Source organism: Lichenostomus cassidix, chromosome 2, assembly GCF_008360975.1.
Source record: "Lichenostomus cassidix isolate B80296 chromosome 2, HeHo_3.0, whole genome shotgun sequence".
NCBI classification, from domain to species: Eukaryota; Metazoa; Chordata; class Aves; order Passeriformes; family Meliphagidae; genus Lichenostomus; species Lichenostomus cassidix.
The window spans coordinates 13,235,451-13,262,082 of record NC_139482.1 but is presented as its reverse complement, the minus strand read 5'-3'; the positions used below and the strand labels follow the sequence as shown (position 1 = coordinate 13,262,082).

Below are 26,632 nucleotides of genomic sequence, written 5' to 3'. Positions count from 1 at the left end.
AACTTATTACAGCTTTTAAAAAATACCTGTGGATACATCCCCAGCGACTAGGTACCTTGAAGTAATACAAAGAGCTTTTGAGCAAAAGACAAACATACATGACCTCAGAGAATCACCCTCTTAAAGCTCAACACCAACTGTGCCTTTTTCCCCAAAAATTATCTGTCCATTAATCAATACAAATTATATATTTCTAGGCATTTGCTAGTATTGTCTGTCATACTCACAATATGAAAAGTTACAAACAAAAAGCATACAAAACCAACCATGCACTAGTTCTTACAAAATGCCTCTGACCACTATCACCCCTTTCCTATAGGCAATGAATTCTCGTATAAAAAGGGTAACTAGCTAATTTACTCAGAATCACACACAGAAGAACATGGTAAGAACCAATTGGATCTAAAAAACCACCGTGATCAAAATGAAATTTAGATAATAACAAGAGTATCAAACATTTAAGTTCAGAAGAAAATAAAAAGCAATCCCATTTGCAATTTCTATCAGTGCTGCTAAACATTTATATATTGTTCCAACACACCAACCACTCTTGTTATGTCACTGTTACGAATCCTGCACTCTGAAATTCATAACATTCTGCTCACTTACAGCAATTTGACAGAAAAACAAATGAGAACAGAAAACTGAAGCTTTTCCATGCTGCTGAGTGCAACGATCAGGAAATTAAATCCTGAATCCTAACTTTGAATCTCTTTTCATCAATAGACAACACTCCTTATAAAATACTTACTCACATGATAATTATTATTTTTCCAGCATTATGCTTACGTGAAAGTTAACTTGCTGGTTCTGAATTCAGAAAACAAATAGTGAATGACAATTGTAAAAGCAAAATATTACTGAAACACTATCAACTTTCAAAGAGTATGAGGAAAAATTAATTGGCAGATGTTTTACATAGCATAATTAACAGTTCATTTCAATGCATGGTAACAGGATTAAGATAATTATGCTTAAAACCAGAAATGTAATAATGATAAATTACTAGTTTTCATATTATGGTCAATCTCCTAAATTCCGAATAATCACCCTGTGCAGAAATAGGTGCATCTGTTCCATGCTGTCACCAGCTATACAAATGGAACAAACTCAGGGCTGGGGGAAACAACCTTTCAACCAAGCTTCATGAGGAAATAGAGCACAGGCTCTGCTCATAAGCAAAGTAGAAGGCAAAAAACAGTCCTGTTTTCACTGGGGCAGTTACCAGAGAGAAACTGAAGCTGCATCAGCAACTTGCATTTCTTCTGTCTAACTGGAGAGCAAAGCTTAAGTTTTGTGAGCCTATCAAGTTACAAAATCTCCTCAAATGGAAGTTTAAGACTGAGAATCTGTATTCTGTGATGGTGTGAAAAAAAAATGAATTCATATGCTTTGTATATGGATTGTAAGGAATAACTCTGTCAAGGCCACAAATCAAGAAAAAAATGACCTTCAAGGTTTTCTTTTATGACGTCTCTGAGGACTAACTACTGCACCCAAGTGCCACAATATTAATGTACACCATTTCAAATTAACAGTTACAGGAAGGTAGCCACTGAGTTAAGAATGTTGAAAAGTTAGGCTTGATATTTTGTGATTTTACTTCAGGCCTTCTACTTTCAAGGAGGTTTTTTGTTTTTTTTTTTTTTTTTTAATTTCAAAGGTGCATTTTTCTTCTTTTTCTCCACAAAGACACAACAGCAGCAAAAAAAAAAGAAAACAACCCCACAACCATTTTGCCTTTAAATTAAAAACAGACTTGCATTTCACCTCTTTCATTTCTGAAGCTTCACTGCCTTCATCATGCTCTTTTGTTGGGCTTTTTTTTTTTCTTTGCTTTCTACTATCAAGTCCTTGACACTTGGAGACTAAAATCGCACAACTAACAGCACAAAGATCAGAGCAGGCACAGAAATAGAAATTGCAAGATTAGAAATCTCAAAGACCTCAAAAGTAGACAGAGGAGAAATAAATAGGTATTGAGGCAGAACCAAGGAGAATAGAGAAAAGCAATGAAAAATACTTTCAAAAATAATAATAAGGAATGCGTGACTGTATTATTAATGTGCAGCTCAGGAAAATTAGTTCTGTAAAATTGGAGTATCACACTTATTCAAAGCTAAGTAGATTGGAACAAGGGAGATAAGTGCACAAGCATTGTGCATTATAAATACCCACTGACACCTTTCACATTTAGTCCATTATTTTATTCACATACTGGAGCTGACAAATATAAAGAGACTTAATGTTCCTACTATCAATCACTGTTGTTCTGAGTCTTCAAATAAATAACAAAAAGTCCCAAAGCGTAATGAATGAAAAACCCAAGACATTAGGCAAAATTTCTTGTCTTGATCAGATTTCTAGCTTCATTCCCTCAGTAACCATATGTTACTCAGTCTTCATATGTTTTCCAATTCACTTCCATATTTTCAAGGTTTGCTAGGGCTTTCTGGCTGTTTTTTTCAGGAATCCCTAGCTATTCATATACTCCCTGTCCCTCCTGCATAATCTCCTGATTAGCAAGTATTTTTTACTCCATATCAAAAGAGAACAAATGGGAGATACCTATTTTATTTTGGTCTTTCCTTAGATAAGTCAGGGTGTTGGTTCCAAGAATGCCAAAGAAAGGTTTTCACCACGGAATTTGCTACAAAACATTAACTTTGGAACAGATGAGCAACTGATTTCTATAAACACCTTGTAGGCAATCTGCCTTATCTTAATGAGCTTTTGGGGTGGAATTTCAACTCCTAAAACCCGTACACTTTTATAAGGCTGCACCCAAAAATTATTCTCAATGGTATTCGATTACAGGTAGAAATACTATCCTGGGCTTTGATCTTTGATCTCCTTACATATCAGCAGTTCGTGGTAAGAAACGATGGAGATAAAAACACACTCTAATGAGATGCACTAAAGAGATACTGCAAGGCATGTCTGAAACAATGATACACCCACAGTTTTGCAGAGCCCTTGAGCAGATGACTTTCAAACAGAAGGACACTAAAAGCCGGAAGGATAGAAGTGAATAGTGCTAACATGCAACCCAAATTCCCATTTTTAAGTTACATTCCATTGCCCTGAAAAATTAATAGTATCAACCAGCATACCCTTGATTATCTTACTGAGATGGCTCTTACATATCTTTACCTAGTCCTGACTTTCTTTTTATTCCTGTCACTGTCTTGCCACAGCTGGAAAGACATCCTAAATTATCTAGACAAGCTCCTTTCTGTTTTTCAGCAGCCTAAGTCATTTCAAATCCCAACATGAATCTTCTCAATTTCTCCATAATGTAATTTATTATTTAATTTTTAAAGAGGTACCTAACTGAATGGAGCTTCTTAAAGTATGTTTTTAACTAAGATACAGTGTATCTTTGATGTAGCATATTATTGTTATATTCTCTGTTGGTATTTCATAAAATACACCTTTTATTAAAAAAAAAAAAACTTTTTAGATATATTAGTATATTTTATATTGGAATGATCATGTTCCACTGACTAAAGTGAGATATACTAACAGTACACAAGCACAATATAGAGCCTCACTGCACCTCACAGACTTGCTGCAACCCTCAGAAGGTTAAACTTTATAGTAATTCCATATAGTTTCTTAAAAATAACTAACAATGGTTTGCTAGGAGGATGCAATTAAGACTTAAATCCTCATTGCCTAATTTCTGCGTTTGTATCTCAGATTTCTGTCATATAATCATGCTTTAAACAATTAGCTTCAATATATAACTCAAGCTAGAGTCTACTCTTATCATTTAACTTTAGACCTTTGGCTGTCTATAAAAGATGTAATTTCAAATAGCACTTGAACATACGAAATAAGAGAATTGTATATAATTTTCAAACAGTATTTGAAATTACATTAAAAAACACATTTAAAATGTAAAGCTACAGAGAGCCATCTACAGTATAAAAGGTGAAAGAAGGATCTGTAAAACTTTGATGGAGAAGTGCCATATCAATTTAAAAACATTTGGGAGTCTTCCAGTATGGAAAAGACAAAGCTCTTACCGTTTCCTTTGGAATTTGTGACTGGCTTTGTTCTGCATTCTAAAGGAAGTAAAAAAAATAAATAAGAACACAACTACATATGACATATACTATCTAACAGCAAGGGGATTAACAAAGAGCTCTAATTCTGATGTGAAGTCGTAATGAAAAAATGAAGGGTGCTTGTTACACCCCTGACTGAAATTTGTCTAAACAAGCACTACATGAGCAGTGAACAGACATAACTCCAGTGACCTCATGGTCCATGCACCTGACTCTGTCTGGCTATGAGGGTGGTGACTGCCTGGCCAAGGAAGAACCATGACTGCTTGCACCATTTTATGGCTGATGGAACATTCTTGTTCGGAGAAGTTCTCCCCTGTCTTTTCCCTTCTACCTTGAAGTTTTCAAAGAATGGCCTTAACAGTCCAGATGAACCCTTTGAAGTATTTTAAATTAGTACGTATTTTTTAAAACAACCACTCTCATTTTAGCAAGGGATTCCCCTTTTGAGCATGTTTGGATGAACCAGCACTGCAGCACTGCATATCCCAGGACAGGAGGGTGCATTCAGGTCACCAGAGATGGGTCCCTCCTGCACTTTGCATTCCTCACCTGTATCTCAGGGCACACATCATTGGAAAATACATCCCACAACCAATTCTGGAAAAACACACAAGGAACTTGTGTGCTCTTCCAAGCTCCTGTGGGCTCTTCCAAGCCCACATCCACCTACATTAAAACCAGTTTGAGAACTCAGGAGACACTTTGGTGCTGGCTGGCTGATCACTTTTAGGGTAACAGCTATTTCTTTCCATTTTTCTGGGTCATAATGAAATGCTAGGGTTTATTGGACATTTTTGCTTTAGGCTGTTTTGCAGGAGATTCAAATGATAAAGCACAAAAATATAGTGGGAAAGCAGTAACACAAACATCCAGCAAGCCTCACCCTGAAGCCAATAACCAGTAAGGGAAAAAAAATGAAGACAACTACCAGGAACATGTAAAGTTCCCACACATACCAATGGGCATATGAATTTGTAGGGTGCTGGAGATTAACTCTGCTAGCCACGCTGCTGATACTGAGAATACAGCTCAAAATCTAAATAACCCAAGTCAATCCTTGAGAGGATTCACATAGTCAGTAGCAAATGCTTCACAAGTTATGTGAGGCAACCACAGTGCTACAGGAGCTCTACTTAACCAGAGTAATCCTCACCCCTTTTGTAAAAGGAGGGGGAAAGGAGGGAACGTTTTAAAGAGATAATGTGTCTCTACCTCACATCAGTGTGGACATGTCCTAATACATTACCTGTCTAGCATTAGGCGACTGTGGAAGCAATCAAATGCCCAGTATTCTGGAGAAATATAATCATTCTTCCAGATATCAGTAATTAGAAAAGCTGACTTCTACCAACTTACATTTTATTCCCTACTTCCACATTTTACTCACTTTCATCATGATCTGCTGCACTGGATCATCATACACACTGATACCTGACCTGATCCACACAAGCTTCAGAGATCCCATTCCAACTTAAATAGGCTCAGCTTAACAATCCCCTAAATTTTAATTACAATTACACATTTTCATAAGTCTCTTCCAGACAATAACGGCAACATACATCAAAGACATTAAACTCTTTAACTTTCCTAAATTTTATTATCTTCATTTTACTTAAAAAGAAGCCCAAAGATACTTAATATTTTTCAAAAGTTGTTCAACAAGCCATAACCCAAAACATAATATATAAAATCTTAACACCTCTTTTATTTGGAATACTATCTGTACAAATGTTGGCAAATATAAAATGGTTTTAATACTGAATGTTCTCAGTAAGCAACAGCAAGTCCTGCCCTTAATAGGATGGGTAACATCAAATAAAGTGATTTTATACATATGGTTTCTGAGACACATCTCATTCAGTTAGTATTTAAAGCACACCAATGTAGAAAATATGAGAGACATAGGGAGACAAGTATGCGAAGACAAATTGTTCCTAAGTGGACAAAGAATGCCTGCATGTGAAAAAGAGAACTGACATGATTTCAGGCCATTTCTCTACCTACTTCAATATTAATTTTCTTTCTTTTCTTTTTTTCTTGGCTTTTTTGTTTGGTTGTTTTTTTATTTGTTCTGTTTTTTTCAAAAAGCCAGTAAAAGTCAATGAGAGGAGCTGACCAAAACGACGTGCTTTACTTTTTTTTCAAGGATAATTTCTTACCAGAGAAGAAAGAACAGCTTTTATGATGACTTTTAATTCAACACCTTCCCCAGCAATTCTGCTCCTGCTCTTTGACAACAGTCAGAAGTGCATACCTAAGAGTTCTTCATGTCAGAATGCAAACAAATAAATCCTTATATACCAGAGGATCATCACACACTACTGTCAGATCCTCCCACCACCACTGTTCAGCTGGAGCTGCAGCAGAACACACCAGCTCAGCTCTGATCTCATCACACAGGGCAAAGCCCAGCTCCTGCCTCACTCAGCCATGGCAAGGTTTGGCCTCCCTATGCTGGTCTTTGCCAAAGGAGTTGAGAATATTGCCTGAGCCACAGCAGGGAGGCTACTGAGGCTGAACTCCTTCCAAGGGGCTGACTTGCTGTTATTTGAAAACTACATCAGGTATTGCTATTAAATCTCCGCATTATTTACATCGTGTCTTTGTTCACAATTATTTAAACAAAATCTCATGTCAAACTATGCATTAAGACTTCCTCATTTTACCATAGAAATAATATACACAGATTAAGACATTTTCTTACTTCTAAGTTTATTTAGAAATCTCAAAAAGCATTTTCATTCACTTCTATGTAAGATAGCAAAACCATGAAAAGTATACCACAGGAACTTAAAAACAGCTTACTTTCACTGTTACAGTGACAAGGTAGGGCGAAATAGGACTTCAAATTTTTATTTATCTCCACTTTATGACAGCTTTCACTTCAGCACTTGAAATCATGTTCCAGTAACGCTAAGGTAAAAGTTGGTTCATTTGCAACCTTCCCTGCCACTTTAACTTCCTAGGTTTAAAGGCAGTTTTCAAAAGTAAAATGCTAATGTTTAATATCTTGAAATGGCCAAACAAAAATTTCATTGCATTCAAAATAACACAAATGCAATAGAAAAATGAAGGTATTAATTCGTCATACTTATATTTGTCTATCTTCTCACAATAATGCATCCAAATAAGTTATTTTAGAGTTGTATATAGCTACAATAATACAAATAATAAATAACTTCAGCAGTTTGAGTACAGAACAAAGTAATACTGCTACCATTCAGAATCTACCTTTTCATAACAGAAATTATCTTGAATAATTATCAGAGAACTATCTATATATGCTATGCAAGTGGAGAAGGTACAGTATGAAACATAACTTTATTTCTATTTAATGTAAATTCCTTAGAAATATCTTCTGAATTACCCTGCTAAATTAATATCTGCACGGCTTCTATTCCACAGAGATTGTGTTTACATTCAAAAAAGGCTACTACTTCCTATGTCTTCAACTTTTTGATAGAAAGGTATTTACATATCCTGTTTTGGCATAACATTATACGTTTGAGAACATATTAGTGAGCAGGTAGTGGGACAAATGGCAGGCTTTCAAACATGGATTTGTCCTTACAAAAGATATGAAATAAGCTACTTGTCTGCATGCATCCAAAAAAAAGTCTGCAATAGCTTCTTCTGTAATAAACATTTTCACTCAAAATAAAGCTCTCACTTTTACAATATCAACAAATACTTAATTCCAGATCTTGAAGAAAATAGAAAACACGCATGTAAAATGTTCTAAATAAAGCAAAATAGCTTTTTTTCTTTTTTCTTATATTCAGTGCCGGCCATGCATGTTTACTAGCTGGTGACAAGATCAAATCATTTGCTCATATTCATCTAAATCTCTTAGCTGCTCTCTATTTTACGCACCAGTTCCCTTGGATGGAATGTTTCTTCCTGTCGAAAAATCAGAAGGGCAACGGTCCCTCCCATCTTGGTACTTCGCAGCAAGGACACAACTTCTTCTTGAGTTTTGCCTGTTAAATCAACTCCGTTTACCTGAAACAAATGAGATGTTAGAAATCAGTGCGACTCTAAAATAGGGGAACCAGGAAACACAGAGGAAAGTCATGTGAATTATATGGGACAGTATTAACAAAACCCCTCACTGGAGCAATCTGCTTATTAGCTCACATTACAGCTTTCACGTAACAGAACTAATTAAATTGTCATCCTTCCCATACAAATAAAAATAAGAAGCTAGTTAATTATACTTCCCCCCTGTCCAGCAGCAACAGTATAGTCCAATATACTCTAAAGACAACTAAACCAATTTACCAGTATTTCTTACAGGAACTTCTACATAAATATCTTTTGGCAAATTCAACATATGATCCCAAACGGGTCCTGTTTCCACGTGCCTTGGTGTTATACATCATCACAACCAATTGTGGCAAAAGTAGAAAGCAATTTTTTTCCCACCTAAGTTTGGGGTAGCTACTCTTTATCTTGCCTCTGTTGAGCAGTCCAATCCCTTGGCCTCCACATGCCACTGATCAGGACAGGGAGGTGGGGAATAAAGGCAGAATTTCTCACTGTATGGGCTAAGCTCAGTAAGGGAGAAGCCACAGAAAGATCAATCTCAGGCTTGCCTGCTCAGAAACATTCAGGAAATGAAGGTAAATCAATTAACAGTGTTAAGGAAGGGAGCATGGTGCTCAGAAGTCAGCAAACTCTCTTTTTCCTTCCACTCTTAATAGAGCACAGCTCACACAGTTGAGATGCCATAGCTGTCGTCTTAAATGCTTCTCAGTCCCCCTCTCCCCGAGTCATCTGGGTTACCTTGAATTACAGTAATTACAGGGGGCTATCCTCCAGCAACAATTCAAGCTGACTTGGCCAATTTTGCAGTAAAGTGAAGTTAGAGCACTGAGAGGCAGTTACAGACTCAGCTGTACCTCCGGTGTCATTTGGCTTAGGGACAGTAATGAAGAGCTGTGGGTGGTAACATCTTATACCACTCCAGCTAGATTTGCAGAAAGATCTCTGCGGTGCACCTATCTAAGAGAAATTTAATTCCCTTGAGGACATCCTTCCTTCAGGAGGGAAGTGGCCTTGATTCTCTGTAGGACTCCCCTCCTCTTATGTCCCTTTCAGTTAATTCACTAAACCCTTTCAGGGTATTGCCTCCCATCCTTGGCAACATCTTCAATAATTTCTGGTCTGTCACTCCATGCTGATTTAATTCTACTTACTAGGTAATAATCACTTCGCTTCAATTTATTCCCAAACAGCAATGCAAGACTAAGACACTATATTCACATAAGGACATATAAACTTATGTTTTTATAGCATGTCTGGGTCCAGCTCTTTAAATTCTTATGTATTGAAAATGCCCTGCAACTTGATCTCCAACCTAAAAAAAAAAAAAAAGCCAAAAAAGGGAAAAAGCGTGAAAAATTCTCCTATAAGCCTCTGAAAGTGAAATAGTGTGTGGGCTCATGCCAAAACACAGACAAAGAACATGTAACATTTCCTACCTCAATTAATCGGTCTCCAGCTTTTAATCTCCCATCTTGAATAGCTGCACCTCTTGGAAGGATGTTTTTCACATAAATTGGAGCAGAGCCACCAATTGGGACATCTCTTGAAGTAATGCTAAATCCCAAGCCTTCTGTACCTGCATAAAGAATGTACTTTACTAATTAAAATGCACATTTTATATATTATTTTTGCCAAGCAGAATGTATGTATACCTCACTGATACAATCCATGAAAATACATGTAAGATGCAAGAAATACTTCATGACAAAAAAAAGAAAACAAAAGATCTACAAGAAAGCTGTAGCTGAAGCACTGAGTCTGGGCACAGGTGGCTCAGCAGGCCCTCCCTTGCAACTTGCTATTCTGATGATTTCCAAGTCATTGCCATATTTCTGACTTTCTATTTCAGATGAGCTGAGTGACAAGGAATCAGAACAAAGCATATCTGATATCCTATCACTGCCTTCCCCCTTGTCAATCTGGATCTCACCAATGATCCTTTCTTTTTCTTTTGCAGCTCTTTCAACAGTGACAGTCAGCCGATGCTGCTGGCCATGAGGCTTTGCCAGCTCACTTGTGGACACTGGCAGGTGACAGCACTGGAGCTCAGTGGTCTCATTTCTTCTGCTCTGAGGGACCTCAGGCTGTTTTCAACCAACAGCTCCTCTGCCCCAGGGCTTCACCCTGGTGCACTCTGGGTTCCACCCCACTGTCTGTCCTGCAGGCAGGGAGCAAACCCAGGCTGCCACTTTGGAGGTTCTGCTGTACATCCAGGTGACTGACTACACTTGGCTAAGACAGACTGAAACCAAAAGGCATTTAAAATGACCTGGAGAAAGCTGGAGAGGGAGCCCAGGCAAATGAGACTTGTTAGCATTTCAGAGAAATTAAGTGTACCACCAGTTCCGGGATTCACAAGCTCAGGACAAACAGAAGCCTTTCCTACTGCACAGAAAGCTCATGTGTGATCCTCTCTTTCATGCAATCTATCCAATGTTACCAACAACCCCTGAAGCTCTGTGTTGAAACCCACCACTCCCCCCCTCAACATTACACAGCAAGTCTTTTCAGGACTCTTAAGCAGCATGAAAACAGATGATCATCCTGTGGAGAGCACCCCAACACAGTGTCGCTGTGGCTAGCACAGGTCTTTCCCATGAGAATTCTTTTTGTGTTTCATAAACAAAGATAAAATTTGGATGTTTTTTAAAATAGTGTCCCAAGATTTGGACAGCTCAGGCCTGGCCAGTCAGGCCTAGGGGGAGGTCTCAGGCTGACCAATCTGGGCGACCTCTGAAAAAACTATATATATATTGAAATCAAAACAATAAAGGCTCTTTTCCTTCTTGCCACTGAGAACTGGGTTCTTTTCTCTGCTAGCAGCTCAACAGCGACATGTCAGCACTTACAACTGCCTTTGAAACATCTCAGAGGCTGTCAAGGCATGTCTACAGTTCAAGTTCCCTTGCTAGGCATACACTGGTCCCACCTACATTTATGCTGACCTACCTTGGAAACCTGCAGTTAGGACTCAGCAATATCAGGTAGGTCCCCAAAACCTGCTCAACACACCCCTTAGTAAAATGTCATGGGGACAGAAACCAAACTTTTATTAAACAGTACCCAGCTATGAGCCCTGGGAAGCTTAACACAACCCATGTGAAAGACACACAACTACTGAACCATTTGAGGTATTAACATGTTTAAGAAGGAAGAAAAAAAACAAACAACTGTGCAACAGCAGCCAGAGAGACAAGTGAGCAAGAGAGCTCTGTAGATGCCAAGGTCGATGAAGAACAAGGGGAAGGAGGTGCTCCAGGTGCTGGAGATGCCCGTAAAGGACTGTCTCCCATAGGAAGGGCCCCACTCTGGAGCAGCACAAGACTGTGAAGACTTCCCCCTGCGGAGAAGAGAGTGCCAGAGACAATGTGAGATGAACTGACTGCAGCTCCCATTCCCCATCACTGTGCACTGCTGGGAGGAGAAGGAGGTAGAGAATTCATGAGTAAAGATGAGTCCAGAAAGAAGGGAGGGGTGGGGGGAACATGTTTTTAAGATTTCTTTGTGTTTCTCATTACCCTACTCTGATTTGATTGGAAATACATTAAATTAATTTCCCCAAGTCAAGTTGGTTTTGCCCGTGACAGTAATTGGTGAGGGATCTCTCCCTCTCTTATCTCTACCCACAAGCTCTTTGCTGTGTTTGCCCTCCCTGGTCCAGCTGAGGATGAGGAGTGATAGAGCTGCTTAGTGGGCACCTCGTGTCCATCCAAGGACAACTCACCCCAATGTTAATTAATTTCTAATAATTAATTTCTGTTCCCTGTGTTTAATTGATAATGAGCAGATTAATATTCACACATGAAAAGAAGGCAGGAGTCCAGTATAGTCACCAGTCATCTACATACAGCTTTCTGAAATCTGCACAATTGCATTAGATTAAAGTTTAGTACAATAGACTTCATTATCAAGACAGAAATCATGTTGAGAAGTAAACTGACACAGGTGATAGAACTGGACATGACATAAACTTTTAAAATTTTCATCTTGAACGTAACTAAGTACTCCTGTATACACTGTAAGGGCATGTAGATCTTACTGTTCAGGAAATTTGGATCAATTCCTCTATGTTAATTATTTGGAGACAACTTCCCTTCCTTCTGCAGCAGTCAAGATAGCTGTCATTTGAATTTGAAAGTCTTCATCCACTTGCAGGCCAATATAAAATTTATCAGTGCCATTACACAGAGATAAAAAAAAAAAAACCCTAGATCTTGTAACATCCATATTTTACTTAGGAGACCTCACAATTTTAATGATGCTTCAAACATTCATAGAGCTCTTTAATTCCCTGCAATATGTGAAGATGATCTGAATAAGGTTTTTTTAAGCCATATCTCAGCTTTTTATGGAAATAACATTTTTCATATTATAAGGATCTGTGTTGAATACTGCTCTTTGAGTACAGGTTTTGTCTGCTAAAATTTCTAAAGTAATGTCAGAACATGAGTGCACTCCCAGGACAGTATTTCATTATTAATAAGCTTAATCCCCATTGCCTGATTACAGCATCATTGCAGATGTCTGGTTCACACACAGCACTTCAAACCCCCACGGAAAAAACAGAAGTTGAAATGTTCACATTACAAATGCACACAGGATATAAATTTGGACTGTGGCATTTTCTGCTGTCAAATCTCCAGAAAGTCTTTACCAAAGCCTGCAGAACTGCACAAATCCACACTGAGCCCAGATATTAGCAGAAGAAAATTCTAATTACTTGTTTCTGTGGAAAGAAGGGGCCTCAACTGGGCTGTGTTTCACTGTGCTGCTCTGTGCAGCTTTGCATGAAGTAGCTTTTGGGTGTAATTTTCCTTTTACCATTTCTCTGCTTCAGTTGGCTATTCATGCCCCATAGCTGCTCTTAGCTAGATGATAAAGCTTCATAAACTACTATGCTTATTATATATAAATTAGATGTTCACAAGACTGGGAAATAAATGGATACACCCAACTGAGGACAAAAAAAATATTACTTCTGTGACTGAATTCATTTTAATTTTTTTTTCTTTTTATACACATAACTGATTTAGTTCTCCCCACTCCATTCATTTCCACTCTCCTGTTGAAAGAAATACATATAAGATCTTAATATCTTCCTGCTGCTAAAATGTTTTCAGTTCTTAGGGTGTAAAACTGCATTATAATAATGAGGGAACTGTGCAAACATATTGTAGGTTCCTCTGATTTATGCTAGCAATACAGGAGAAACTGGACACACATAAAGGCAGAACTACAATGAATGGGAAACAGAAATGATTTCCATATTTTTGAAAACGTGGGAGTCATCCTACACAAAGCTAGGAGCTTTACTTTGCAATGTTTAGATTTTTTAAGCTATGTTCACCTTTATCTCTTCTAGATTTTAAAAAGGGTAAATTTTAGAAAGGGTAGAAAACATTTTCTTCCTTCTATAGCTGTCATCTCTGACAATGATCTAATTACACCAAGTGATAATAACATTTAAAAATTACCCACTAATTTGGGTAATTCAAATTCTTAGGCTTCTTTGATAAATCAGCAGCTCTCTCGACAAGTTAGAGTTCCCCTTTTTTCCTGAATGTGAGGCTGAACACGCCTTCTAAGGTCTCATTACCCTGAAGAGCTCAGCCAGCTCTGAGCTGAAGACAAACTCGTTTTAGATGAATAAAAAGGGCAGTTACAATTGTAAAAGATCTATTTTGTACAAACAGAAAAGTGGCAGATTTGATATCTCAGTTGCTGTTTTGGAAGAAAAAGGTTCTGGGAGCTTTAAGGCAAGGGGGAGAAGAAATCCATTCCTATAATTTAATTAAACATATTTTCAAAACGAACATCAGAGTTTCATTTGGAAGCAGTCTGATCATAAACTGACAGAATGTTAAAAATTTTATTACATTTTACTACAGGTGACTGGACTCTTATCTGATAGAGAAGAAGTGTTTAATTTCTCGCTAATGCTGGGATTAACTTCTTGATTGTGGAAAGAATGTGTCTGGCATAACATTTCTGTCTTTCTAAAGCTATTGTGTACAAAAAGCTGTGCACTCCTCATCCAGCACCAACCGCAGGTCTCAATTCTCATTAGCAAAATGTGCTCCTGGGTGGAAATACTGCCAGAATACGATACAAAAAGCCAGAATCACCTCTGCATTGCCTCCAGTGTTTCCATCTCTCTCAAAAGGACACTGGTTCAGAGATTAGTAAACAACTAAAGGACCTACACTGTGAACATCTTACAGTATTTTTCTTAAGAGTTGTCTTCCCTTTCAGCACTGCAAGCAGTGACAGAAGTAAATCATGCTCTTCCTTCTTGTCTAATTTAAGAAAGTGCAGGTGAGCTCTCAGGTAGTTCAATACAGATCTCTCTAAATTGAAAAAAACAAACAAACAAACAAAAAAAAAACCACAGAAACCTTCACTTCTAAAACAGTAGAAAACATCTAAAAACTGACAATTGGGCACCACATCTTTTAGTACTTATGCAAGAAATGCAGGGCACATTTCAGAGCCTCCGAAACAAGGAAAACTCATGTGGGTGAATAATCCTCAGATAAAATAAAGGATTGTTAAAGAAAAGTGTAGATTCTTCAGGAAAGACAAAGAACACACTCTCCCTTTCCTGAAAAAATAAACAAGGTTGGTTGCAGATAGACACAAAATCACAAAAATTAAAAAATAAATCATCCTCACTTACTGAAAGTAGTAGATTATACATGGATGGAGAATAAGGAGGGAGATAACATTGCAATAAAACTAAGCAGAAGAGCCAAATGTTCTCTGACAATAGTCAGAGCAGACACTGTCCTTCCAAGCACTTCAACCTCCTGTTTTTTTCACAGGAGTCTCTTTCTGGAGGTCCAGGTACAGATGGATGACTGCTGAAATAATTATTCTAGTGTTCTATGTTGGCAAGCAGTTTTTTATGAAGGACTGAACCTCATGTAAGATTAGAACAGCAAATATGTTTTTATTGTATAGGCCATCACTAAACTAACCAAGACCATTTTACAGCTCCTAGTTTAAGCCTCACATTTTCAGAATTTGTGCACATGTAGTCAGGCTTACTGTATATGCAAATGACTGCTTAGAAGGCTGACTGCTCAGCTGTCTACAAAATTTCTGCAGCCACATGAACAATCAAAACTAATTGCAAGCCCGTTTTTATGTAGCTGAGTGATTTGGAACAAGTGTGTTTTTTCTCTCAAAGCAAAGCTCAGACCTCTCAAGAAGATCTTTGATCAATCTAATAGAAACATTGTTTTCCCCTTATGCTACAGCCTGCTAATAGTGATTAGAAGTGGTTTTAAAATGTGGAGAGATGAAACTGGATGCAGTTTATGCTTCTTCAATGACTAATAATGCCCAAAATTATTTGCTTCATTTTGAGTCTCATTTCTCAAGGTCACTGAAGTAATTTAGGAATCTACATGCTTCATTTCAAACGTGACAAACACCCTTTCTGCATCTGAACAGGAATTTTAAGAGAACATAGCACTTCAACAGAAATTTTAAACAAAAATTTAAAATGTCAGTTCAAAGTCTGGCTCAAGAAACCATGAGGGGAAAACAGGAGAGAATAATGAAAAATGCATATAAATCTGTACACTTCAGATACATGATGCAGGATATCATACAGACAAGTTCAGGGTCCTGTCTTAGACATTCTGCTATATGAGCCCAAGTAAAACAAGTAATTGTCCATAGATGTGCTCTACTCCAGAGCAAATATGATGCCATTTTAAACTAGCTTACTCCCAAACTATCCATGGCATCTTCTTTGTATCTCTAATGACTTCCTACATTAGAGACAGCTTCCTACATTCCAAGAAAGGAACTTGGGTGCAGCAGGGCTGAGTGTCACTGTGCCATAGCACTGAATGCTCAGTCTCCTGGAGGGACTTGCAGCATTTCAGATCAGCTCTGCATGCAAGATGTAGCATTATTCACCTCAGCAAGGCCAGCAAGCCAAACAGCAATACAAGAAGAAACTCTGAAGAGCAAAGTCTTGTAATCCTGCTCACATCTAGAATTTGAACATTTTCCTCTCCTGCACTGTACAGAGGTGCCTCCTTTGTTTCAGGACTCAACATCTTCTAGAACAGAGCTGCTACATCCTGTCTGTGATGAACTTGGTAATTGCTACAACTTTCCTGCTTTAAGATATCCCACAGTTCTGTCACTCATTTCTTTCCCTCTCTTTTCCTTGTTTTGCAAAAGAGAGGCCAAAATGGAAGAGATGGTCACAACTCCTGTGGTCAGTGTCTAGGTCACCTTCTGGAAGTGGGGAGATGTGGACTGAAGCCCAGATGCACCAAATACTTCAGACAAAAAAATTAGCAAAATAATTGGTGGAACTAGGACCAATTTAAGAAACATGAGCTCAGTGCTGACATTTTACTTCAAGAATTTTATATTTAATTTAGCTGTACAAATATGTAGTTATAGATAGAAATCATATGATGCAATGATCATTATACTTAAGGGCAATCAAATAAGATGGAGCTAATTTACAGACCAAGTACTTCAGGCTTGTCTTAGTACAGCAGTATCAAAAGCAGTAGATATGAAATCTGAGTAGACCAACCTCCAATGAAAAAGCAATCTTTTGAATGCTTTAGTGAGTATCAGGCTAAATGCTGTGAGTTACTAAGTGCTCAAAGACTGAGCCTTAGAGTCATTTGCTGTATAATTGGTTATTTATTATTTATAAGTGTTGGACTAAATTTCTCCCAGTTGCTTTGGCTCGAACACTTGAAGCCAAAGAAGGAACACTCTGGGAGTGTCCTGGTGTATATGAGGTCAAAGTTTGTCCAAACACTCTGGGTGTTATATCAGTGGTCTTATTTTCTTTATTCATTAGCTGCAAAGAACTATTTTTATTTATTTATACTTACTGTGTATCAGTTTACACCAAAATGTACATAAACATAGGTTCACTGTCATGTCTTGCACTATCTTAATTTGTATGAGCTATTAAGCTAGACTGTTATACAGCCTTAATGGCATTAGAATACCAGCAATAACCCCTACATCTATATGCTAAAAGTTCAGGCCTTGACCTTTAAGGCAAGATAAACAGATATCCATTTTCATTTAGAAAAGCCAACAAACATTCCGCATTGACTGAAACATATGACTGACCTTCTCTTCTGACTTTATTAAACAGCTAAATCCTATGAAAGTTCAGGTTATTTTAAAATGCCAAATCAGCGATAAATATTAAGAAATCATAATTACAGAGGCACGTATTGTAGGGTTATCCTAGAATGTCATCCTATATAATAAAGCTCATGCAATATATAGAAATACAGCTGTAATAAAGAAGGCCTGTCTGTATTGAAGAAAAGTCAATTCTTATATACTACATCCATAATCAGATGCACAGGTTAAATGAAAACTGAATTTCAAGATGATGCCTTGCATGCTTGTATGCCTTAATGCACCCTACAATGAGTTTTTCAAGTAATGATACTAATTGGTGAATTAACTGCTGCCTGTTAACTACAAATAAAAACATTTGTTAAATATCTATAAAGCCTGTATTATTACAACATCCTTCCTTAGAAATAATCATCAAAAACAACCAACATCCTTACTGCAATCATAATTAAAACAAAATACTTGAGGCATCCTTAAGCGTTTTGCTGCGTTTGTTGCTCCATATGTATGTTCCCAGAGTGATCAAATGAAAGCCAGAATGGGAGGGCATGCCTCTTTCTACAGTGGGTATCAACAAATGAGACACAGCAATGATAAAAAGGCATCTTTCCTTATGCACATTTTTCTTTAATTTTACCATGCATAGAACACAGTTTCTATCTCTGTCTATAATCTGAGGTAGGTGCTATTTCATCCTAAGTAGTATTCTCAAATAAGCAAACTGTTAGGAACAAATATCCCCTTTAAACTTCTGAAATACGTTCTAAATATATGTCAAAGCTTTTACTACTGTAAGAGCCATAGAACTTCTCTGGTATGAACTAGATGTTAAAGTATCTTAGAGATTACTCTTCATCAACAGGTAGCATATACCACCTTTACCCCAAACCCAGCTAAGATATTGGTGCCAGCAAGGATAAATTGTATTATAGCCCTGGGGGGTGTATTTCTGAAACAGGATCCAGTGCAAATGACCAAAATATAATACCATGTCACCATCTAAAAATCCGTAACACACCAAAAATATATTATTGCATCTTTCGAGGAGCTATAACAACATAATTGTTACACACAAAAATAATGTGGTCCCATATTATATATTCATTTGCTGGTGCTTTTAAATTATATGAAATGTTTATTTCCAGTTCTGGTTGAGAATTCTTTATGTACTGCCCAAGTAATATTTCTAAAGACTTCCACTGACACAAAAAAAAAGCAGGTAAAAATCACTGTAGCGACTGAGAGAATATTTATAAGCACACTGATTCCTTACTCAACCAATAACAAGAAGTTTTTCCAAGCAGGCTGATCTGAGCTGATGGCCTAGAGAAATTCTTGAAGGAGCATCAACAACAGAAGCAAACTGTCAACTCAACCTTATGTCATCCAAGTTTGTAGAGCTTAAAATTCAGCAACCAGAAAGAAGCAATCTGTTGGTTCACACGAAGTTCATAGAAAGGAAAGCATAATGATAATGTGACAAGTAGCCTGGTACCTGGAAACTAAAAATTCTACTATTCAGTGCACTGTCCTCAATGCCTTTCAATACAAAGATTAATAATAAATATTATTAATGTTAAGCACAGAGTATATTAAGGGGAATGTACCCCGAGTTCGTGGAGAATACTGTCATATGGGTAAACTCTGTGCTGTGTAATGTAAACACTATTCTTGTTGCTAGAGACCAAATTATATCTAACCTTAAATATGCTCATTTGAATACCATAAAGCTTACAGTATGTATAATCCTTTAAAAAAATAATTTCTCAAGAGCTAAGAATACTGGCATCCAAATGTCATTTTATTATACTTCAAACTATCTTAAAAGCATCTACACAGTAACTATACAAAAAAACCCAATTTTCTCACATCATAAAAACTTCAGGGATGTACCAATGCATCTGCATGTGCACATATAACACAGATGTTCAGATAAGCACACACTGCTTTAAAGAGTGTCTTTCACCCCCATTCAAATTATAGTAGCATAAGGACCAAGATAGGAAATATCACATTACATCTCAACCAAAGGTTTTAATATCTCAGTGGAAAAAAACGAAATCTTTAGCTGGAAATTAGAATGCCCAATAACTGTGAAGTACAGAACATGGGCCATTTTAGCTTAGCTGTTTATATTAAATAGTTCACCACTCCCTGGGTCTTGGCCAACAGAATTTGAGGCATTTACTGCACTACTTTATTGGCTGAGAAACAGAAAGCAATGTTAAAGCACTCCTCAAAACGGCCTTTTGCAATCATGCTGCACACGCTGAAGGCAGGGTGGGTCTCCTGGGCCAGCTCAGTGCCTTGGCTTCAAAAACCAATGCAATTCATCCCCTGTCCTCCTGCCAGCCATCGTGCCCAGGACAGTGCCACTGGACACACACACACACATACACACTACACACACCTCGTGCTGTATGAGCAGCACACCAGTGCCTTACCTTTTCTCAGCTGTATACTGAGCCTCTTCCCTATCTTTTTGGTGTTATAGCCACTGTTTGCAGTGGAGGTGAGAACTTTCTGAGGTGATGGTACCAGGCCAGAGGGTGGTTTCCCTGATGAATTCACACTATGAGGTAGCTGCGAGTAGGAGTCTGTCTGATCGGACTGGTTACCCGCTCTAGACATTCTTTGTAACGTGTGAAGTCCAGAATTGTTCATACTTTTCCCATCAGGATAGTGGGAATCGGGGCTGAAGCGGCTGGAGTAGTACATGTTCTTCTCGCTTTGGGACAACTGTTCATACTGCTCTTTATTCGCCGCAGGGACCACGTGGAACCAAATGAACGGCGTTCGCATGGCTTGGCGAAACATATGCTGTGCTCTAGGTTTGAAAATGAACAGAAAATTAGCAAATTAGGACTGGCAGACTACAAGACATTATAAGCATAATTACTAATGTTAATTAAGCAACACGAGCTGACAGACACATTGCACTCAAGCATAAACCATAAAACTGGAATCTGTTCGCTAGCCTATTTGGTCTGCTTTTCGCTAAGGTTTACTGCTTTGGGGCAACACTATGGTTAAATATGCTTAACAACTGATGTAGCAAATACTGTATCAGAAAAGCAGAAATTTAAACCACAGTCTTCAAATGCAGACAGTTCTACAGCAGGGCTGCAGTGTGCTTTTGTTTTGAACCTTGCTAATTGCAATAATTGTGATAACTGTTACCACAGAGACAACAGAATTATTAGAATGAAAATGACTATTTATAAAAAGACTATGTATTCCACCATTTTCTGATTATATGCAGTCTTGCAACTAGTCTAGCTTACACTTCAATTTTTGTAAGACAGTAGTCTATCAAAATACAACACTAAGTAATAGGAAAAAAATGCTCAATCCTGTACAGACATTGGGCTCAAGGTCACGATCCAAAGTATACAAAGCCAACAAGTCTCTTCACAGACTTTACAAATTGTGATTCAGAACCTTAGAACAAGCAGAGACAAGCTGCTTTCAACCATATGGTACAGAGATATGTTTCAATTCAGGTTAGAGTCAAAGAAATTAAAATCACATTTCAAGTATATATTAAGTATAAGATGATCAGAACAAATGCTATTCCTTTGGCCCTCAGCGTGTTACAGATTTCAGAACAATATTATCATCTATGAAATCACTCATTATCTGAACACCTCTTTTCTGTTTAGTTCTTTCTCTTACCTGGGTGTGAACTACAATCTAATTTCCCTCTTGAAAGTCTTTCTGATTCACCACTTCAAGATTCTACCAAGTCCAGACAACCACTACATAAATATTTATCTCTCAAATTCTCCAGGAAGTTTCTGCATATATAGCACCTTTAGTTCTCACACAAACAAAAACCACATATTTTTAAAATGTTATACAGTATGTCTTCAAGTTGTCTGTTTATATTGAACATTGTGCATTGCAAGTATAAGAGCAAAAGTCATATGGGAATTTAAAAAAAAACAGTTTACCAGTATAAGAAGAAAAAATTCTATAATGTACAAAAATACTCAATGATAACTGCATATACTCTAATGACAATAATTATCCTATTTTTTTTTAAATCTGGCTATATACAAACCACTAATGTCTCTTAGTGTATCTGCTGTTTATCAGAAAGGCAAGTTTAGAGGTTTTTTTCTTACCTTCCTCAAATTATTCCAAGGTTAAAGATCAAATAATGCAATGTAACAGTAAGAACACTTACTGTTCAAATCTCCTGTTCCGCAGGTCTCCGTCATTAATCCTGACAATACAATCATTCTCACGGAAAAGGTTTTCTTGTTCAGCTTTTCCACCCTTCTCCAATCGCTTCACCAGCAGCCCCAGGGTTCTGGAACATTAAGATTACAAATTATTACTATTTGAATAATTTGCAACACAGAAAATCCTACTGATTTAATATTTTATCATAATCACTACAGAAAATACATTTTAAACCATCTTTACCTTGAAGTAGGATACCACGGTTTCAAATAACTTCAAGAATTACCTGATTTATTATCCCTTTTCCATAAAACAAAAAGCCTAGGTGAATCAAACATGTCAAAAGTAAGAATAGGCTGTCTGATGATAGCACATCCATTCTTGCAAAAAGCCAAGATTTCTGAGTAGTAAAAGCTCCAAGTCCCACCACACGTCTGAGAAACGGCATCTTTTCCCATAGTTAACTGAAGCTGGATAGGTTCAACTTAAAATTTGGATTTCTGAATTAGCAGAGAGACTGCCACAGCCATCACCACTCCTGTGCAAGTGAAACGTGGGGTCATCTCATGTAATAAACAGCCTGTATTGAGGGGATGGTAGAGAATTCAAGAACTTAATGTGAATCAAATGCTTTTATTTTTAAATCTTAACGTTTTTTATTAAAATAGAAAAGAGGAAATTAAAAATTTAAATGCCATTTTTAAATTCAGATTCTTATCTTAAATTAATTACCTGAAGCCAATTTCCATATGATGGCCTCTGTGAAATGAGTTAGTCCCCTCTGTCTCATGCTTACCCACAGTGTCATTTTAAGGACATTTTTAGAGAGAAAAGGTAAAGAAATATTCAGCCTGAAATTATTGAATGGATCCTGAAGAATGGACTTCTGAGGTACTGGCAGGATAGGATGAAAACTAAGTGATGTTTCTATACCTGAACTCTAAGTTTGAAGGAAGACTCAATCTTCAGGACTGTTCTTGCATCAACACTGCACTTGATTTTTTTTTTCTGATTTTTTTTTTTTTAATTTTTAAATTTAAAATTTTAAATTATTTTTTTTTTATTTTTAATTTTAATTTTTTTAAAAATCAGCTTTACACTGAAATTCCACAGGATGTATCAGTGGGTTAAATTCACATCATCCAAGTCAACAGCATTACTTTCAGAATTTGTTTCAAGGCATGGCGTGGAAAATACTTGAGTCTCATAGCAGGGATTGCAAGACCACCCATGTCTTTTAAGCAAAAAACTTCCAGTGATCACAGCACTTCTGGTCACACATAATACCTCAAAGTAAATGAGCAGTCAGTGGTGCTTAAAAGGACTCCTCATGTGCTCAAAAGTTATATATTCACTTGAGCACTTCATCAAACAGGTCAGAAAAGCAGAATTAACTTATCTCTTCCACCTTGAATTCTTCATTTACCAATTTGTCACCGATATATGCGAATAAGACTTTTTTTTTTACAGAACAGTCATACATTTTCTCCTACAAGGCAAATGAAGGAGTAAGAGGAATGATCCTAGTAGTATTTCCATTTTGGAACCACCTAGAGACATTAAGATATGATGTTGAAAGGATCTAAACATGTAAAGAGACTGTGAAGAGGAAAACAACATAAAGCATTCTGACAACACAAATCATCAAATGAAGCTTGAGTCAGACATTTGCATGACAAAAAAACTGCAAGTCCACCACAGTGGCACCCTAACCTAATGACCTACAATAAATATTGTACTACAGTTTTCTGATGATTGTCACGGTATGTAGTCACAGGAAGCAAAACAAAACAAGTATTAAAATATTGATGCAATCCCTTTTTTCATTCTGTTCATGAAAACAAGCTTTGAAGGCAGTCTCAGATTTTTTAAACTGATAAATAATTATAAAGAAATTATAAATGGTTTGATAGTTGCATAAAGAACCAAACAGTTAAAATAACAGTGAGAAAGGAAAAATACTTGTATGCCTTCACTACATTATTTTTATTAGAATTATAGTTTTGATGCATAGAAAACTGATATGTTAGAAAACAAGTTTGTGACTTTCTCACTTGTAAGTTGATGAATTTCTTTTGGAGAGACTGCCTCTGAGCCACAAAGTGAAGCTACTGAGGAGGATAACTCTAAAGGGGGAAGAGATAGGCAAAACAAATATAAAATAGGGAATGCTACATTTAAGAGAAAACCAGGAAAATATTTGAGGGGGAGAGGAAGGAATTGTGTCAACTCTTCCTTGTCTTTCACTTGATGCCCACCAGCTCTTTGATGCAGGTGAACTCTGCAAAGTCCAAAGACAATTCAGAATTTGGATGTGCATGCAATGCTTGCACAAGAGCTTACACAGTACCAACAACAGGTGTTTGGTTAATGTGGTTAAATATAAAAAATATCAAAATATCAAAACAATATTTACACAAAGTACAACAACCTGAATTAATACGACAGTACGTTATACAAAATAATGTGGTTATTTCATCCCAATGTCTCCATGTAGTTATTGCTCCATCAATAGTTTTGACATAGCATTTTTCTTGAAATGTTGCTTTCTACTGTCTCACGTTCTGAATTTATATTAAATTATTAATGCAAGATGCACCTTTACGCATGGTTTAACATTTCTTAAATTTATTCCACTTAGGCTCTCAAATCTAGTAAAACTGTTACTAATCCTAAGCAATAGTAAAATACTGGAACAGATAAATAAACTATCAGTCAAAATTGTAAATAATCTCATTAAACAAAGGCTCCAAGTTCTGCTAATGCAAGACTGCTCATCTCTAACACAGCACACAGTGCTTGTGAGGACTTTACATTTTAACAAATGTTAGAGCTAGGATAACCAAGGTGTATAAAGCTAAACTCACTGAGAGCAAATTCAAGGCTGAATGAATAGACTGAGCCAAACCTGAAACCAGGATCCTCACAGTGCCTTTTAGTTTATTTATTTTTTATGTGAACACATGATGCAAAAGATTCCTTTAGACTCAATTCCAGAAACAATTTCCAGAAAGAGAGCTTGTGTAGCAGAGAAAACTTAACTAGAACTTAAAGAAAATCTACGTTCCTCAAAAAGTAACAATAGCCTATCAATTTCCTAGAGTATTTCTTCAGCATATTATGGTTAGATGCAAGAATGTGACCCTAAAAAAAGATTTGATGGGAATTCATGTTTGTTGTTGCAGCAACTGGAGATAAGCAGAGTAGACCTGGTATTGTAAATACGCAGTAACCCAAAAACAAATTGGATGTTTTTCCCTGCCATATGCCACCATCATTAATCCTGCTAAGTGGAGCTCTACTACAGCTTCAATATTGTTTCCTACAATAGGAAGACATAAATTTTGGAAGCATGTAAACTCATCCAGTATAAAGGACAGAAGTCAGTATATACACTTTTTTAAAACACAACCATGTAACATACAATTGTATGGGTGCATTTGAATTTGCTTAATTTTGTCCAGGTTAAGTCAATACATAAGTTTGTATGAAACAAAATATGTTGATTAGTTTGCTAGAAATGAAAGTTTCTAACATAAATTCTTCCATTATAAATCTTTTAAACTCCAACGTTTTCAAGAATGAGATTAAATATCATGTGAACTTTCTCAAAACACTCTGTAAGTCTACAATCCCATTGAAACAAAACTTATAAATAGAAATTTGGTACCTGTGCTGTTTTAGACTAACATTAGCTGACACGGGAACAGAAGGGAAACTGCCAAAGCACAGAGCTCAATCTTTGTATTTGTTTTAAATACCTAATTGGGAATGTAAGCAGCTGAGATTATATTAGCATTTGCACCACTGTATTTCCACAAGGTTCATTACTCTAATTATACTATTAAAATAAACTCAGCTACATGTGTTAACATTTCAGTTCTCAGTATAAATTACAACCAATGATAAAACTAGAAATAAGCAGCGAATTTTTTATTGACATCTAAATTGCCTGACTTAGTTGGGGTAGTTCGTGAAATGCAAACTCCCCACGTGTCACCCAGATGTATGGGAATGATGATAATTTGTCTTAATAAAGACTGACAGTGTAAGTAAAAATAAAAACTGACATTGAGCATCTAGAATATGACTCGGCCATCACGGCCCATTGTACGTACACACTGAAGCTATTTATCTATCTACCTGCAAGCTAACTGTAATGTAATCAAATCAGACAGAACAGAAAATAGCCAATTTAGATGTTTACATAAAGTCACTAACATGAAAAGGCAAAAACTAGATTAAGGTACAAAAATAAGGACTGATTGGAAAGCTGATGTGTAGCAGTTTTGTGCAATGAAAGATCTCTGAGAAGTTCTACAAGAACATAAACACAGTATAAAATTTCTAGATTCAGAGGTCAGAGTTGGCAAATCAGCTCGTTTGTTTAAGCTAAATTATTGTGGCTACTCAATGCTAAATTGCACATAAACTCCTTTACCCAATATTGATTGCACAGCGCTGCTGTGGGGGCATTTAAATTTCATGCCTCAAGTCCAGAACCAATTCCCAATCTTTGGTAATCACTCCTCAGCTTTTTACCTTAAGTAATACTTAAAATTACACTTATAAAACTTTTTAAAGGTCGAGATCAGACAGTTCTGAATTCAGATACAAGAGTGAGGGAATGGTACATTGACTCCACAGAGAATTTTATCCCCATACATATGTTTTTGAAAGCCATGGCTACCTTTGAGACTTAAAAGGCTGAATATGCAGGAGAGGAATAAATGGAGAGGCAGACAGCACAGACCTCCTACTTGATCAAACAGAATATGATCACTAGAGGGGCACCTTGAAGGCAGTATTACGGACTCTCAGTATAGACAATGGCCAGTAGATATTACTTAGCTTTTTTGTACCTTGAGTAAAAGACTAAACTTTTTACAGTGATATGAGGTAATTTATAAATAAAAGAAAAAAAACCAACAAATAAACAAAAAACCCAAAAAAACCTATAGAATACAGAGAGTATAAAAAAATTCCAGTAAAATTCCAGTAAGCAAGAGTAGTAATGGTCTGTGTATGTTTTAATGCCCACCTTTATTTGAGATTTTTCTTTTTTTTTTTTAAACAAAATCTGTTAAATTTGTCAATTAAACTGACAAAAATTCAGTCTTTTTTTTTTGCCATTATTCTGAGTCTTGCTAATATTTTAAGACATTTAGGATATATAACAA

The 26,632-nt window shown here is 36.8% G+C and overlaps 1 protein-coding gene across 12 annotated transcripts in view; it reads right to left on the bottom strand.

The window, feature by feature from the left end:
- The window catches only part of PARD3 (par-3 family cell polarity regulator), a 441,649-nt gene that overhangs the window by 183,126 nt on the left and 231,891 nt on the right, over positions 1-26,632 (bottom strand). For 11 of the 12 annotated variants that reach the window (XM_085050362.1, XM_085050357.1, XM_085050358.1 and 8 more), the window contains 5 exons: positions 21,454-21,579; positions 19,709-20,091; positions 9,560-9,699; positions 7,950-8,078; positions 4,032-4,070 (listed from right to left, as the gene is read on the bottom strand). In XM_085050362.1, the coding sequence (XP_084906488.1) occupies positions 4,032-4,070; positions 7,950-8,078; positions 9,560-9,699; positions 19,709-20,091; positions 21,454-21,579 (817 nt within the window). The remainder of the gene's footprint in view (positions 1-4,031; positions 4,071-7,949; positions 8,079-9,559; positions 9,700-19,708; positions 20,092-21,453; positions 21,580-26,632) is intronic. The other variant, XM_085050356.1, reaches the window with a different exon arrangement.